Below are 17,638 nucleotides of genomic sequence, written 5' to 3' on the forward strand. Positions count from 1 at the left end.
TTTTGTTAGAATGATATCCATGGCAGTGAATGAGGGAGAGCCATCATATGTGCCACCAGGTGACCACAAGTTGAGGACCACAGTATTAGATAAAGCCTATGACAAGGTTGGGATCTTGATGGAGCAAATGAAAGCATGTTGGATGGATTCAGGCTGCAGCATTATCATGGATGGGTGGACAGACATTAGTCATCGTCCACTCATCAACATTATAGTTAAATGCATCGAGAGCCCATACTTTTTGAGGGCAGTTGATTGTTGAGGGCATCGTAAAGATGTTGATTTTCAGTTTCATGTGCTCAGGGAAGCCATTAAGGAGGTTGGGCCACAAAATGTGGTCGAAATTGTGACAGATGCAATGTGTGCAAAGCGGCAAGGAGGCTTTTTGGTGGACTCCATGTTGTGTGCATGCCACGAACAATGCACTCAAAGACATGGGGAAAATAGACTGGATTAGAAAGGTGGTTAATAATGGGAGAGAGGTGCAGATGTTTATCTACAATCACCATACATCACATGCACTTTTCAGGAGCTTCGCAAAGAAGCAATTCCTGAAACCAGTTGTGACCAGGTACGCATCATATTATATTCTCTTGGGGAGAATGATTGAGTTGCAAGAGCCATTGCAACTCATGGTTATGACACAAGAATGGAATCGATGGCCTAAGTCTAGAACAAAGTAGGGGAAGAGGGTAAAGGAGATAGTGAAGAGTGATCAGTTTTGGAGTGACGCAAAATACAGTCTCCATCATTACTCCAGTGTTTCCGGTGATTAGATATGGAGATGCAGATTCACCTAGCCTTGGAGTGGTTTATGAGTGCATTGATTCCATGCTTGGGCAGATGAGGGTTGTTGTGCGTGATCTAGAGACTCCACTATAGCATTCTATACAGAGCACATTGAGCCTGTCATTCACCGCAAGTGGGAGAAGCTGAACACTCCTTTGCACATGGTTGCCTATGCATTGAACCTAAAGTGGTACATACCTAGGCCTGGTAGAGTCACACCACTTCATGATGATAAGGTGAAGAATGGGTTCGTTCAATGCATTGCCAAGATGTATGATACTGAGACTACTAGTGAGATTCGCACCAAGTGGTCCGAATTCGCTAGTCTTTCAGGTAATCCTTAAATCTTGATTCAGTGCTCTAAACTCTTTATAATTATAAGTTCTTTTAATTGTTACTTATAACTTTATTTTAAGTTATTTTAATATTATGTTGCAAACTTGTAACTTGTAGGATATTCAGATATTGGAAAGGTGGATCTCAAAACTATGGCACAAAAGAATCCCATTTTGTGGTGGAAATGTCATGGGTTACAGAAGTCAAAGATCACCTCACTAGCCATCCGACTACTTTCTCAAGTTTGTAATTTGGAATTCCACCCCTTTATAATCTTAACTTTAAGAGTTTTGCTTTACTGATTTTAATTTATGATTCATCGATTCAATGATTTACCATTTATCATTTGTTACAAATTGTATGAACGTTTGTTTGTAAGTTGTAACTTTCAACTTTGTTATCTCAGGTGTCTGGCTCCTCTGCTGCAGAGAGGAATTGGTCCACCTATAGCTTCCTTCACTCTGTTAAGAGGACCAAACTTACCTCTAAGAGAGCGGAGAAGTTTGTTGTTGTACATGGTTTCTTGTGGCTCAAAGATAGCAAGACACGTGATTACAAGGACAGCCTTGCAGCACGATGGGATGTGAAGCCAGAGGATCCAACTCAGATTGATGAGGATGACGATGTAGCAAAAGCCAATGTAGGGCTAGTTGGTGTTCCTTTAGAGGATCCGGATCTTACCCACAAGGAGTCTAGTAGTTCCAATGATGAGGACTTCGGTATTGTTACAAGATTCAAGAATTGGTAGATTAATGGATTTCCAGATGATTGATTGATTAATAGAGGAACAAATGTGTTCCTTATAAAGAATTACAAAGACGTTTCTTTGTAGAAACAACGTAGACTAAAGACAAATTTAGAAACAAATTTGAAGACAAGATAGGAAACATTCCTATCTAGACTGAAAGACGGACTACAAATAAGTAGTTGATCATTATAGAAAGCATAAAATATTATCTTAATACCCTCCCTTAATGGTCAACGTACAAATGTCGGAACATTCTAGGATAACTGAGACCCTCCCTAGATCTACAGAATGCTGAAACCAAGAAGCTTTGCCAAAAGAGTGCTATGACTCAAAACAAGGTACAATTACAAAACTTCATTTTTGTGGAAAAAATGGTAAAACCTAGAATCTCACACAACCTCGCCTATTACAAACAACATGAAATGATTTTTGAGGAGAAAATCAACAAACCCAGAAAAATAGAAACAGATTCAAAAGGCAAAAAATGCAGCTTCACCTTGATCAGGAAGCTCGACAACTTGTGTTGTTGGTTGGAAAGCATTTTGCCTTGCTTGGGCAGCCAAACATTTCCGACACTCGAACTTCATATGGCCAGACTTGTGACAGTAATTACACTGTACATTTTGCTTCGTAGAGCCATCCAGGGATTGAGCAGAAGGTTGATGTTGGGAAGGTTGAGAAGACTGATGGTTGCGAATGTTCTATTGAAATGATTTTGCAGCAAATGCCTGCTCTAAGGAGGCGGTAGAAGCACTGCTGCCAAACTATTGTTTCCAATGATCCTACTACAGAAGTTTGGTGCATAATTCTGGAAACTTCAAATGAACATTAATTGACGTAATGTTGAGTGTTTCTATGAAGTGCTCATAGGATGAGGATGATGGTAGACTTTTCAAAGTGATGACTACCATATCCTCTTCCTCCATTTTCTAACCAATAGCTTCGAGCTAATCGCGGATGTCCTTAATCTTTGTTAGATTCTCTTGCAAGGACATACGTTCATCCATCATAATGGAGAACAGCTGATTCTTCAGAAAGAATGCTCGACTTTTGTCAAATGTTTCATGCAGCGCCTTCAGATATTTCAAGATTTTTGCAGCTGACTTGCCAGAAAGAATCTGCGATAGTTGATCATCAATAACAGAGAGCTTAAGAAGCATAACAACCTCTCGATTGCGATCATCAAACTTGTCCTGTTCTGCTTGGTCGGAGGTCGGACGAGTTTTTGTGCCTAGAACAAGCTCATACAAACGACAATATTCGAAGATGGTTAACATGCGTTGCTTCCAATGATTATAATTGTGACCATTGAATCGTAGATTGCCCTCCAACATCAGATTAGTCAAAGATGCCATTTGCACGAAGTTCGAGGCAATGTTAAGGCTGACCCAGAAAAAAATAACAAGTGCCCAAAAGGAATCTGCAGTCACAATGTAAATCTGCTGGCCTGAAAATTGAGGCACAGAAAACGAGGTACCCAGAAAATTCTGACAAAGACCCAGATGAGGTCTCAGAAAACCCACCAGGAATTTGAAAACAAAAAAAAAATCGAGGTGAAAAACTAGGGTTTCAAGCTGAATAATAGTCAGCCGCCAGGGAGGTCGAATAAGCAGAGAAAATGGCCAATTTTGATTCCCAAGCACGATTATAGATTGAGTATGCAAAAAACGACTCCAAATATGAAGCAAACAGTGGCCAAAAAGACAAAGGAACTTCCAAAAACAATCGCGGATTTAGGAAAATCGGAGAAGCCAGATTGAGAGCCGTTTTGTTTTAAAAAAAGTCAAAAAAAACCAGGAGCTGAGAAGCATGGCAAAAACACCATTTCGTTGTTACAGGTGCGTGAAAGCTAAAGCCCGGCTGCAAGAAAAACGGCAGTAAAAAACGGCTAAAAAATGCACGACTTCAGGCCCTGTAGACTGTACGAGCTTGCTGGGATGTAAAATAAAAAATGTTTGTGTTCAGTGATGGGTAGCTGTGGCCGAAAGTTGGCACATTTGAACCACGAACCACGCAGAATGCAGGCTGAATAGAGAAAATGTAGAGCTGCGATTTGCAAAGAACACACGATTTTTCTAAAGGGTTCAAACCCTAGCTCGAGTATTAGTTTGATTCGAATTTCTCCACGCAGAAAAACCCTAGGTGGGTTTTTGAAAAATTGACAGAAAAAATTTTGAAAAAATTTAGACATAATTTCAAGAAGAAATTATAAATTTTTCCAAAAAAATTCAAGTATTCGCTCTGATACCATGTTACAAGATTCAAGAATTGGTAGATTAATGGATTTCCGGATGATTGATTGATTAACAAACGAACAAATGTGTTCCTTATAAAGAATTACAAAGACGTTTCTAAAAGAAACAACGTAGACTGAAGACAAATTTAGAAACAAATCTAAAGATAGGATAGGAAACATTCCTATCTAGACTGAAAGACGGACTACAAGCAAATAGTTGATCATTATAGAAAGCATAAGATATTATCTTAATAGGTATAGGGGATTATTAGAGAGCACTTGGTATGATTCCATACTCATTATTGACATTTTGTCATTTTGTTGATTGTATTCACTTTGATATGGCTATGATACATTATTTCATTTCACTGTTTCATGCGACTCGACTCATTGTCATCATGAGCATCTTTATGATATATAATATTCATATTTGAACAATGAATTTTGAATCTTGCATCTTGAACTAAGTTAATTTGTTAAATGGTCATGGGTAATGATTATGAAGTTTCAAGTTTCAAGTTTGAACTTATGATTTGTGAATCGCATTTCAATTTTCTCTATTCAACTATATTTGGTATGTTATATAATATAATATATATTGAAGTATCATTTCATTATTAGCATTTTCAGAAATATATATTATTATATATACTATGCAACACCCCCTCCCCCCCCCTCTCCCCACCCCCACCATCCCCAAATTGAGGCCCTTTTTTTCCCGCACCCGAAACTCGTCCCGATGTCTCCCTGCACCGCTGCACCCCCGGACCAGTGTAACCTATCAAAACTGATTTCTTTTTAAATCCCCTATGCTGTTGTGATGATTTGTCAAATGGGAAACAATGAGTTCAAAAATGCAATGAATTCCAAAAGGCAATTCATTATGTGGTTCAAACAATAGAAATTATATTTTTACTGTTCACTTTTTTCAATAGACTACTGATGCATAATATCTGAAAAAAGAAATATTTCCACTTTCTGTAGCAAAGCAATTTGATGAATTATAAATTTTATAGTAAACAATAAGAACTCGGTAATAAGATCATCAAAATGATAGCAACACGTTTTAGACAGTTACAAATGTTTTCATTGTGTGAGAAAAGGGAACAGTTTTCACTTTTCAACATCAAACAGCAAGGTTTTTTATCATCAGTAACAGCTGCAAGGAACAATGAACAAATGAGTTTTGAATGCCTACCTTTAGTTTTAAATCACAGTCTTGAATCTTGATGCCCTCTTCCTCTAGTGGGAATGAATAATCTCCCTCTTAGGTTACTCCCTCTCTATCCAACTGAATCTCTCCACTTCAATCTTCACTTTCAGACTTTTCATGGATTTTGTGTGATTTGGAAACAGACCATTAGTCTCTTTATAAGTTTTTAGGGAAGCCTTGGGGGTTGGGTCAGATTATGCTTAGGAGATGCACTTTTGTAACATTTTTTTTAAGAGAAAGAAAAAAACTTTAAAATATGCATTTGGATGCAGGAAATGTTAGAGCATCTCTACTAGGCTCGAGGGATGTATGGGTGTTTTCAGGACATCCCAGCACCCCCATTTCAAGTATTTCCTTTGCAAATGACTTAGAGACGTCTCATCTCAGAGGGTTACCTCACCAAAATGGCTGGGAAGCATCATAGAGGTGGTGTGACAACTGAAGGACATCACCCTAGAATCTGCATGTTTGGGGAATGTCCTCATTTTGGAGACTAAGTGTTTTATGAGGGGGATGCATCCCCAAGGAACACTGCTTCAATTAGAATGCTAAGTTAAATGATCTAACAATTATTGCTGATATATTGAACTAGATAAATGAAGAAAAAGAGCATATGCACGCCCAGAAACTTCCTAGTTTTATTCCCATCTTGATCACTGTTGAGGGATCTCGTGACTATAAGCACAAGCAGAAGTTTAGACTCCACACTCCAAACATTTTTATTGTGTTTTTTGCTTGACATTATAGAACATAAAATTATAGGCATTGATACAAGAACTAAAATTGTTTTTATAATTGAATAGGAAAAATGAAGACCTTTAATCATACAGAAATTGGAACATTGACACCTATTGTCTATAGCTAAAATGCGATGAAGAAAATTTCTTTCAAAATCTTAAGAATACCAATCTTCCACAACTTTCTTGAGTCCTAAAACAAACCAAAGATAATTAATTCATTAAAAAATCCAACTCAAATGTGCACACTGCATGTTATAAACCCGAAATTGTCATCTTGGACCTTGAATAATTGTGATTTGTTACCTGTAAACATAAGTTTTGGGTCAAGATACATCTTTGCAATTTAGACCGAATTGATCGTTTTTACTCATGTTACTGACACTTTCTTGGGCTATAAACACCAAGAATCCAATTTTTATTCATTAAACTAAAAGGGAACACACAAAAAAAATCAATTAGCCTCCCTTCATTTGATTTTCACATGTACTTACATGTACTCGAATGAAATGGAAATGGTAATCTATTACTCTTCACTGTCAAAATCAAAAGAAAGATGAACATACCTGATGATACAAGAAGGATGGTCCTCTTGCTATCACTACATAACTACGATGCCCCCTTCTTCGACCAAATTCAAGCACTTCCCCTTCCCCTTCATTGTAATCCCTGTGATCTGCAGGAAAAAGTACCGGCATCTTGCATTCCACAGGATGTTCACAATAGAGAGAGATGTCCCCTTCTTTTTTAACAGTTCTGTCGAGATTGTCCTCTTCAAAACTTATATGTGTCTCCTTTTTATCTGAAGTATCTACTCTAAAGTCTCTATCTGTCCTTGATGGAAAGGCAGGCCATACTGGGATTTCAAATACATCAAGTTGGGTCAAAGTTTTGATGGGGGATTTCGCCTGTAAACAATGACACATATTCATCACATTACAAGCAAATTGTAGAGAGTAATGCTATGAAACAATGAAAATGAAAAAAAATCAAGTAGATGGTAATGACAATTAATAAATTACTAGTGTTTTATAAGTTTAAGTTGTAATTGAATCTATCAAAGATTAATCAGTGAAGTGTGTAGACAAGGTCTGCTGTAGTAATTATATGACCAAATGCTGAAGTTGTACCGAGTGTTAAGTTTGTAGCTTCAGTCAGATTGATTGGATCATGAGATACATTGATGGTAAATCATCATTTAGACAAGTGTATATATATATATTTTTTTTTTTAAATTATAAAATATATAATATATATTATATATATGGTTATTTATATAATTGTTAATATACTTTTATTATCTAATGATGATTAACCATATAGACATGTCTCTTTATGAGACATGTCTCCACTCATATTTATAAGTTTTCAAATCTGCATTTGGAACACACCAATATGATAGCAGTGTTATTACATTTGCAGAAAAGATCTATAAAAATCAACATGGTATCAAAGCCAATTGCATATGTAAGAAAGAAAATGTTTATCCATCTTTACTAGATTAAAAGATGAATATAATGACATGGAAATGTTAAGGAAACTTATTAATAATAATAGAATATAACAATAATAATAAAATTTCAAAAAATGTATGAATCATTTAGAAAAAATTATAATTAAAATGGATCAAATAATCTTTAATGAAATAAACATATTAAATAGAATGATAAATAAGTATACGGTTCTAGTAAATAAAATACAAATGCTCTTGAATAATTATATCAAAAAATATATAGCATAATTTATTTTAAAACATCAATTTTTAAAAATATAGAAAAATTTAAAAAATCACAAATATATTGAGTAGATTGCATAAGTAGAAACCATATTGTCAAAAGAATATTTCTGGTACATTTCAAGGGGGGTAATTGAAGCAAATCTTTATTCTGAAAATTCGGGCTAGAATTCGAAGATTGCTTGGCATCACATAAATTTTCGTGAGAAATATTTGATTGCAGCGGAAGCTTGCAAATTTAGTGTCAATTTGATTATTATCAGCAATATGGGAGTTAGCAGGAGTTTGGCTTAAAGTTTTACATATGTCGTGCAAATGCAATTATTGAAATATTTTTTTATAAAGCTCCTACCTTCCTAATAAGATGTGATTAAGCGATACTATGCAGATTGGTAATAAATTGCTGCGACCATCCCAGGGGTGTAATGGTGTTATAAAAATGAAATTAAAAAGTAATGAACCCAAATTAGATACTACCTGCTGTGAAGAATAGCCTGAAGATAGACATGCCATGTATAGCATTATAAAGGAACCAGACATTTTACCCCATCGGTGCCTCTAATAATATGTGATATTTAAATTATCTACTGCCTACAATGTATAACCAAGAATTGGAAAAATAGAATTTATTAAAGATCGAATTATTTTGAACAAAGACTTCAAGATATATTGAATAAAATAATTAGTAAAGGTAACTATCGAAGAGGAAAACAGCCTCAACATTAGTCATGAAGTTTGCAAAGAGGTAATGTGATTCCCCTGAGGCATCGATATCCATTATTGGTAGTTCCTTAAATGAATGTTGAATTATTGTAAACAGTGTTGACAATAGGTGCATGGTTATAAGGTTATAAGAAACATCAAGAATCATTTGTGACAATATGGTGATCGAATAGAGTAATCGTAAAAATAGGAGAAATAGCGAATAAGGGCATCGCAACAAATAATGAAACAAATATAAATTAAATAATGTTCTCCAGACTACTTATCATTAGAGAGTATTAGTCAAAGGGAGTATTTTATCATAATAAAATTAGGAGACCTCCATCTAAGTTGTTGTCGGTAGAAACTATGTTAGTCGACTTGATTGTCGTCGGTGTTTTTGTATTCTATAGCCGACATCATCGGTAAAGATTTTGAAGCCGACGGGTAAATAGTTTGTAGCAGACATAATGTTTGTGGCCGACAGACTCCTTCGGGAAGGTTCGGCGGATAGTAATTATATCCCGTCTGGGATCATTGTAAATGATGATTCATCTTATGAAGCATAATGTAATATCTACATATGCAAATAATCTAAAGAGTTCTGTTGTTCGTGTTTCCATTATCTGTATGCATTGACTTCTTTACCCAGTATGGTAAACATTTGGCGCTGTTGCCTTATGAACCTGGAAGGTGGGAGGAATGAAGGTTAATGCCAAATCAGCTTAGCAAGGATCAACATAAGGTCAAGGGAAAAGATGGAATCCGTACTGCGCAAGAAAATTTAATTCTGGCACAGCAAGCCGAACGCCAAAGGAGATTCCAAAAGATTGCCGACGAAAACCGGAGCACGGAAGAATTGTTGGAGAAAACTCGGCAGTGGGTGGAATTGGTGGAAGAAGCACGGGAGGAGTTTTTGAATTTGTGTTCACCAAGGGAAGAGAATCCAGACAGTAGAGCATCAACTCGCACGGCTCGGAGTGCCAAGGGAGCACGAGCGTGGAGTGAACTCTTCGTCCGGGATACACTTCTATGGGAGACAACTTCAGAAGATCCTTCTTCACCAAGGTTCGCAGCTGTTGAGACTGCGGGAGAACAGTCCGCCGGTGCGGGAGTGCAGACCGCCGGTGCGGGAGTGCAGACCGCCGGTGTGGGAGAATAGTCTGCCGATGTGGGATTGCAGACTGCCAGTGTGGGAGTGTAGACCGCCGGTGTGGGAGACCAGTCCGCTGGTGCGGGAGTGCAGATCGCCGGTGTGGGAGTGCAAAGCCACCGTGTGGGAGTGAACAGCACCAGTGTTGCAGGACTGAGCAACGCCTGTTTACAAAAACCAATCATGATGGCGAGACCAAAAGAGAAACTGCCGAAGTTCAATGGCGATGGTACGGCCGATCCCATTCGACATTGCAGAACATGTGAAACGATCTGGAAGGCAAATGGGATAACTGATGAAGACGACTGGATGAGGCAATTTCCGGCCACCCTACAGGGCGTAGCAATTGATTGGTTTACTGATACAGATTCACAAAAGCTAAACAGTTGGGATAACATTAAAAAGGAGTTTCTAGCAAAATTTAAACTGTTGTAGGATGATAATGAAATTGTAGTAGAGATCTTCAATACTAAGCAGGGGAAGAACAAAATCGTTCGCGTTTACGCCAAGAAATTAAAAGATTTGATAAATAAAATAGAAAGTAAGCCAGCAGACGAACTTCAGAAAAGATGGTTCGTGGAAAGCCTACGCTCGAAGTTGCGAAAGAAAATGAAAATTGTGCCGCCATCGTCATACACGGAAGCTTATAACAGAGCATTGGACCTCGAAAGTGAGCAAAAAACAAAGAAGAAGAAGAACACTAGCTCATCTGATTCTGATGATGACGAGCCTACCAGAGAAGATAGCAGCGACGATGAAGGCAGCAGCAAGAAGGTCCGTGCCCTACAGAAGGACATGATCCGTATGATGGAGTTTAAAAAAATATGCAGAAGGAGACAAAGAGCAGTGAGTTGTGGTGCACAGAGTGTAAAACCGATGGTCATACTAAAGGATCCTGTCCAAAGAACCAATTTTGCGACATTTGACAGATCATGGGCCATTCAACAAAGGAATGCCCCTTTACCATGAAAACCAGAGGATCTCCGCAGGTGTTTCTTACACAGGCAGCTTCCACATCAGGAGGGAACGGAAATGCAAACATTGATGGTGCCACTTCGGGTAGGTACAAGAATAATAGCAGAGGGCAAAATAACAACAATGCGAACAATAACAATAATAATAGCAGCCGAAGTCGAACCCAGTATGATGCAAACAGACAGCCGATCGTTCAATGCTGAGCATGTAATTTGTGGGGTCATTTTGCGCGGGATTGTACAACGGCAAACACACCGAAATTATTATGCAGATGGTGCGGACCCAGCGACCATGAAGATGCTAAGTGCCCAAAGTCTGGAGTAAATTTGATCACTGTCGGCACAGATGAAGAGGAGGTTCTGGCAATTATATGAAGGCAAGCGAAGGTGTACCTAGACCCAATGGAAGAAAAAAGAAAACTAGGGGAAGCACGGGCGGAAATTGAGAAGGCATCATCCGCAGAGACATCTCAGTTAAAAGACATCTCCGGCACCTTGGCAAGGAACTACGCAGAACAAAACATCGTACGGCAGATCTTACAAACGGAGGTACCGGTCAACATAAGTGACCACCTTCTCACAATGCCCCAGTTACGAACGGCCATTCTGAATCATACACCATTTTCGAAAGCAACAGAGGACACAGGAAGGGACAGTAGGGAAGTGACAACAATAGACCCAATGTTGCTGGCACTCACAATTGGAAGGCATCCAGCAATTGTCGAGATGGGGATTTTGGGACATGTTCTGACAGACACAATTGTTGACGGAGGGTCCGACGTGAATGTGTTACCAGAGGATACCTAGAAGAAGTTGGAAAAGCCAACATTGTGGCCACCTACATTCCAGTTGCTCACGGCAGACCAGCACGGAATCAAAATGTTGGGAACCTTGAGGGTGCAACCGGTAACTATTAGAACGCAACCATTTTTATTGGACTTCGTGGTCATTCCATTGAAAAGAAAAGGATATGATGCTATTCTGGGACGGACTTGGTTGGTGCAAGCAAAAGTAAAACATGATTGGAAACGAAATACCCTATCAATGGAGCGTGGAGACAAAAGATTCATAATTGACCTGCACACACAAATGGTAGGTGAGGAGGTCGCATCGTCAAATTTAAAAGGTGAAGGCGAAAGTGACGATGAAGGAAAGAGGAGAATGAAATCGGACGAAGGAGTATTGACACTAGAAGGAGGATTGAATGAGGACGACCTAGACTCGGTGAATGGCCTTTACCACTGGCAGATAGAAGACTACGAATTGTTTCCGAGTTGTAATATGTTAAGGGTCGATGAAGGTGAGAAAGAAGAGAAAAATGTATGTCTGAAAGACTACAGAGAAGCGGAAGAAGGAAAGGCGGTTACAGCTGAAGTTGAGGAGAAGAACATACAGTCCAAACCCAGAAAAAAGAAATATCCCACCGTCTGGTACATGGTGAACGGACCATACAGAAAGAAAAGAATACATCGCACCATAAAATTAGTTGAAGGGTACCGACAGCAAGGAAATAATCTAGATGTGCAACAATCGCAGGTACAGTGGGCGACGAAGGTGACACGGAACAAACGTAAGGCGTGGCATGTCAAACATCTCAAATTCAACAGGTTTCCGCTAGGGCAGTAGGTACTCAAGTACGACGGTCAAAATGAAATCAAAGGGGAAAAGTTTAAGGCCAGATGGGTTGGACCATATCAAATCCAAGAGGTCAGCGACAATGCAGTGATAAAGTCGGGGACGTTGGACAGGCAAGAGGTACCTCACGCAGTCAAAGGACCCTACCGTGCCAGGAAGATGCTGTCACCGTCACCGTCACAGAATGATCAGATGATTCCCTCGTCATCGTCATTGCAGAATGGCAACGCCTTGAGGTAAAATCTTGCATTTTTTTTGGAAAAAAAAAAGTGCCTGAGTGTGCCCCGCGAAAGGTTGCTCCGTGAGCAACTGACCGCGGGCACCTGTCTGCGGGCAAGCTATCTGCGGAAGTCTGCTCCACGGGCATCTGTCCACGGACAAACTCTGCGGGCACTTGTCCACGGGTAGCTATCGGAGGATGGCTTTCCATAGGCTCTTGTCCGTGGGTGGCTATCCGCGAGAGGTCTCCGCCCATGGAGTATTTTGTTTCTTCCCGTGGGATCTTTTTTCACTTGCCTTCCGCGGAGTCCTTTAACTGACGGCGGAGTTTTATATTGAAACTTCTTCCACGGATTATTTTGTTTTCTCTTTCCACGGGCAATGACTGTTTCATTTTCTCTTCCCACGGACCTTCTCCCGAAGTCTTCCTCGTGGGTTAGCTACAGAATTTTCTTTCCCACCGGAGTGTTTCTTCTCAGAGTTAGATTTTGCTTCCGCACAGGATGGCATTGCATTGCGTGGGAAGCATCCTTGTATCACAGTTTGGATCAAGAGCAGTTCTCTGTGTTGTGGCATGATCAGCCTCACGGGTTTTTATACTTGAAAGCATTGTGGCAAGATCTTGATTGTGCAGCTGAGAGGTTTGATCATTGCGTGGGATTTAGGGAAAACATGTAGAAATTGCGGAACCGGTAGTTGCTTTAGATCAAAGTTCGTGTCGAAGTTCTCTGGATATGAGCGGGCCATGCTTAGATCTTATGGTTTCTTCTTCCGTTCTTCACAGCTGCATGATAATCAGAGATGTTGAAATTGCGGCGTGTTGGCAAACTAGGAGCATGCCAGCAGGGTAGAGGCCAAGATTCAAAAACTTTCTTCAGCAAAGGAATGAACTATATATATTAAAAAAAAAAAAAAACGACGACAGATTGAAGCAGTTCGGAATGAGTATTGGATGATGCCAACGGAAAGGGGGAACATCAATGATTGCCAGAAAGAGTGTGGAAACAGCAGAAAATGTCAGAAATAGTGTGTTCCATGCATTTTTGTGTGGGTTCCGGAGTGCTAATTTGGTCTTGGTGGCAAGGAGTGCTGCCCCTCGACCCTGCCCTATATTGCAATAGGGAGCGCACCTAGGGCGCTACCCCGCCAGGGGCATTGCCCCTGGACCCCCAGTCGTTGCGGATATTAGTCGTATGAAGTGCGACCAGTTGAGAAGACTTGAAGCTGCTGCAGGCATGGAGTGTTTGTGTATCAGAGGCATTGGGAGTAGGTGTTGGCCGAGACGCTGTCTTGGTGGATGCGTAGAGAGCTCGGGAGGAGCTGATCATCCAGTTGGAGGCAGTGCAGCAACACTTGGCTTAGGGTACCGAGGAGTTGGAAACAAAGAAAGCAGCACAGGTAGTTATTTTGTCTCAGATATTTTGTAATTGTCATCTGGAGACGACTTTTTCTTTTGAGGGGGATGATGTCGTCGGTAGAAACTGTGTCAGCCGACTTGATTGTCATCAGTGTTCTTGTATTCTGTAGCCAACGTTGTCAGTAAAGATTTTGTAGCCGATGGGTAAATAATTTGTAGCGGACATTATGTTTGTGGCCGACGGACTCCTTCAGGAAGGTTCGGCGGATAGTATTTATATCCCGTCTGGGATCATTGTAAATGATGATTCATCTTATGAAGCATAATTTAATGTCTGCATATGCAAATAATCTAAAGAGTTCTGCTGTTCGTGTTTCCATTATCTGTATGCATTGATTTTTTTACCCAGTATGGTAAACATAAGTCAGCCACACAATGAAAGCATATTGCAGCTATATAAGGGTTCATAACATGCTCGACAAAATGGACTTCCTCCGCACCATCTTCAGTCCTTGATTTGGAATTTCATGGAAAGTTTCTCACTCTTTTGTCACATCGTGACAGAAGGCTCACGCTTCATACACCAGCAAGCAGGTCAAACAGAACATGGAGATATAAAGAAAACTTCCTTCCTCTTTCGCATATCGGAGGACAAGAGAGTTCATTACTATCCAAATGACATATCAACCAGACATTTGCATTCCCCTTGCGAGAATCAAATAATCAAATGTCTCAATAACATAATCTTTGACGCGATTTGATATAAGAAGAGAAAAACAGTTTCTCTGCCTTGGCCAGTTCGAGAGAGAAGTTTCACCTCACTTGTTTTCAACATTCATTTCTTCGTGTAACCAACTTAGTTCACTCCTCTAAACGAGTCCTTCGCTTCTTCATCATTGGCTAGGGAGAAGCGCACACTATTGGAGTTCTTTGCACGAAATATAATTTCCCTTGGAGCAATGACTTCTGAAATTTCCAATATATTATGTGGAAAGAAGATAGTATATGAGCAACAGATAAACAAGAAAAATAAAAACAAGAATTTGTTGTACAAAGGCGGCACATACAAGTATTAGCAATAAGAGAGACAGGATCAATAATATTTTTGCTTGACATTAGAAGAAATCTATATTGGCATTTCTATGTTAGCCTGAACCCTAGAAGCCTTATTGGAAATGGTGAAGTCAAGATGGGGACTTATATTCATTTGTAGCAATAATTTTGAAGGACCATTTGTTCTTGTTATTCAAAAGTAAGAATTTGTTTAATGAGTAATATTTTCTATAGAAGTGAATCAATTCGGTGCTCAAAGATAGTTTGTGAAGCATAAGAAGTTGAGAGTTTGTTGGGAACTTGAAAAATAATCATCACAACAGCAGATTGTCACGTTATGAATGAATTTCCAGTAAGATTAGCTCACAAGAAAGTAACCACACAGAACTGGTGTAAGTCAATGAAAGTCCAATTTTGATGAGCCTTGATCAAGCTCAGAGTTGGAGTTGGAGTCATCAGAAACAAACAGGAAGCAAATAAAGATTTTTGAGTTGAATATGATAACAGGAGTAGAGTTAATAATCACAACTACCTTGATTTCGTATGAAAATGGAGACACCAGTACTGCACTCTATATTGAAAATGTGAAAGACACCTACTCACACTTTGTCTACACATACCTCAAATGTAATGGAAATTGGATGAAGAAGCATCAGTATGGAGCAATGTAATACCCTACACAAACATTATGAGAGCCTTATTGGTGTCGCTAATAGAGATGTTCAATAGTGTCGTGACAACATCCTATTGAGCCCTAGAATCTATAGGAAGACATAAAAGAGGGACCAATAAAGGGAAAGCCATAGCCATACAACTGTGAATCTTTGCCCCATGTTTTACCAGAAGGGATAAAGACTTATGAAGAAAACATTAACCTACTCTGATGATCTATCCTTGAAAGACTGAAAACTCTATAAAAGTGAAGTTTGTGAGAATTTTACATTGTGGAGGGGTGAATAATTACCTTAACCAATGTTTCATTCCCATTGAAGGCATTTTCTCATTTGATGCATATGGATCTTCATTTGAGAAATCAATATCAAGCATGTTGATGTGCAGATAAGTATTTATTTTTCTTAACTCTTACATTTATCTACTCATTATAGTCTCTCTATCATTTGCATTTTTATATGTACTATATGAGTTATTTTCCTTGATCTTTTCCTTTGTATCTAAAGTTAATCTTGCAGGAAAAGAAGAATGGTACATTAGGCAACTTATAACAGTAGTTTCAAAGAAGTTGTGATCAGGCTGGATAAAGCGAGGCTCTTGAAGCAAATATCTTTGATGATTGAGATTATGAGTATCCTTCTACATTAAGAGGGAATATGACACTTCTTCAAAAGCAACGCAGGAGCTTAGAAGATTGATACTCAGAGGGAGTCTAGAAATACATGTGTATGACTGCATGATTTTGATGGGCCTACTCCTATGTACATCATGAGGAAGTAATGACTTATCACCAGAAAATCAGAAGATCGATATTAGATTCAGAGGGAGTCTAACAAGCATCCTTGGGCGAAGAGAGCCTCTAAGGGAGTAACTACAGGACCTGACTTCCCAAGATCATTGTTCAGAGAGAGAATTTTGAGGTGCAATCCCTTGTGAATGATATCTTCTCTGTGAGGGAAAAGTTGTTAGTGAAATTCTTTGTAATGCATTCTTCTCTGTGAGAGAAAAGTTGAGGTGAAAGCCCTTGTTCCACCCTCTGACTTGGTTCATGGTGGTTACTATTTTGCATATGTGGATTATGTCATAAAAGGTGACGATCTTTCATTGATATATATATATATATATATATATATATATATTTATTTATTTATATTTGGAGGGTTGTTATTGTAAGGTAACGATCTTATCAATAGTTTGACCTATTATCATGATAAACTATATTAAGTTGTCCAGGAGTGTCAGTAGTCATGATAACGAACGTATCATGATCAGACTACATTAACTTGTTGTCTCAGAGTACCGAAGATCATGATACTTGTCATGATAGAGTTAATGACATGTTGATTACTAGCCATCTGATCGACTTCATTAAGTTGTTGCCCTGCAGTGTTAGATATCAGATAACTCATATCGTACTAGGATATAACATATTCTTTTGGTAGGCATCAAGGATTTGATGCTAGTGCACATACCAAAAGAATATAAGTATGATGAATACCATATGATTGATATTTCTTGTTGAAACATACTTTGGATTATATTGAAAGATAACATCTAAGTTGATGGATATATGTTGATATCCTTAAATATGTCATTCCAAGAATATCTTACTGAGATGATATCTCTTCATATACTTTAGAGCATAATGTGTTCGATAAGAATCCTCCCTAGCTAAGAGAGAGTGTTAAGTTTGTAGCTTCAGTTGGATTGATTGGATCATAAGATACATTGTTGATGGTAAATCATCATTTAGACAAATATTTATATGTATATGTATATGTATACGTATATGTATATATGATGATTAACCACAAAGACATGTCTCTTCATGAGACATGTCTCCTCTCAGATTATAAGTCTTCAAATCTGCATTTGGAACACACCAATATGATGACAGTGTTATTACATTTGCAGAAAAGATCTTTGAAAATCAACACCAAATACAAATTTTAAAATATGGCTTGAGAGAGGAAGGGTATTCTTTGTTCAAACATTATGGAGCAACCAAGAAAAGAGAAAAAGAGTGATCTTATGACACTTGGCTAACTGTTCCTCTCTTCTGTTCTCCCTGTAGCTTGT

At 38.7% G+C, this 17,638-nt stretch overlaps 1 protein-coding gene across 2 annotated transcripts in view; it reads right to left on the bottom strand.

The window, feature by feature from the left end:
• Positions 1-17,638, bottom strand: part of LOC149568571 (Pseudouridine synthase family protein) — a 213,173-nt gene that overhangs the window by 50,612 nt on the left and 144,923 nt on the right. For both annotated transcript variants that reach the window (XM_089821466.1, XM_089821467.1), the window contains exon 8: positions 6,626-6,967. In XM_089821466.1, coding sequence (XP_089677592.1) covers positions 6,626-6,967 — 342 coding nt within the window. The remainder of the gene's footprint in view (positions 1-6,625; positions 6,968-17,638) is intronic.

This window comes from Cupressus sempervirens, chromosome 3 (assembly GCF_028749045.1).
Source record: "Cupressus sempervirens isolate cs-2001-9-10 chromosome 3, ASM2874904v1, whole genome shotgun sequence".
NCBI lineage: Eukaryota > Viridiplantae > Streptophyta > Pinopsida > Cupressales > Cupressaceae > Cupressus > Cupressus sempervirens.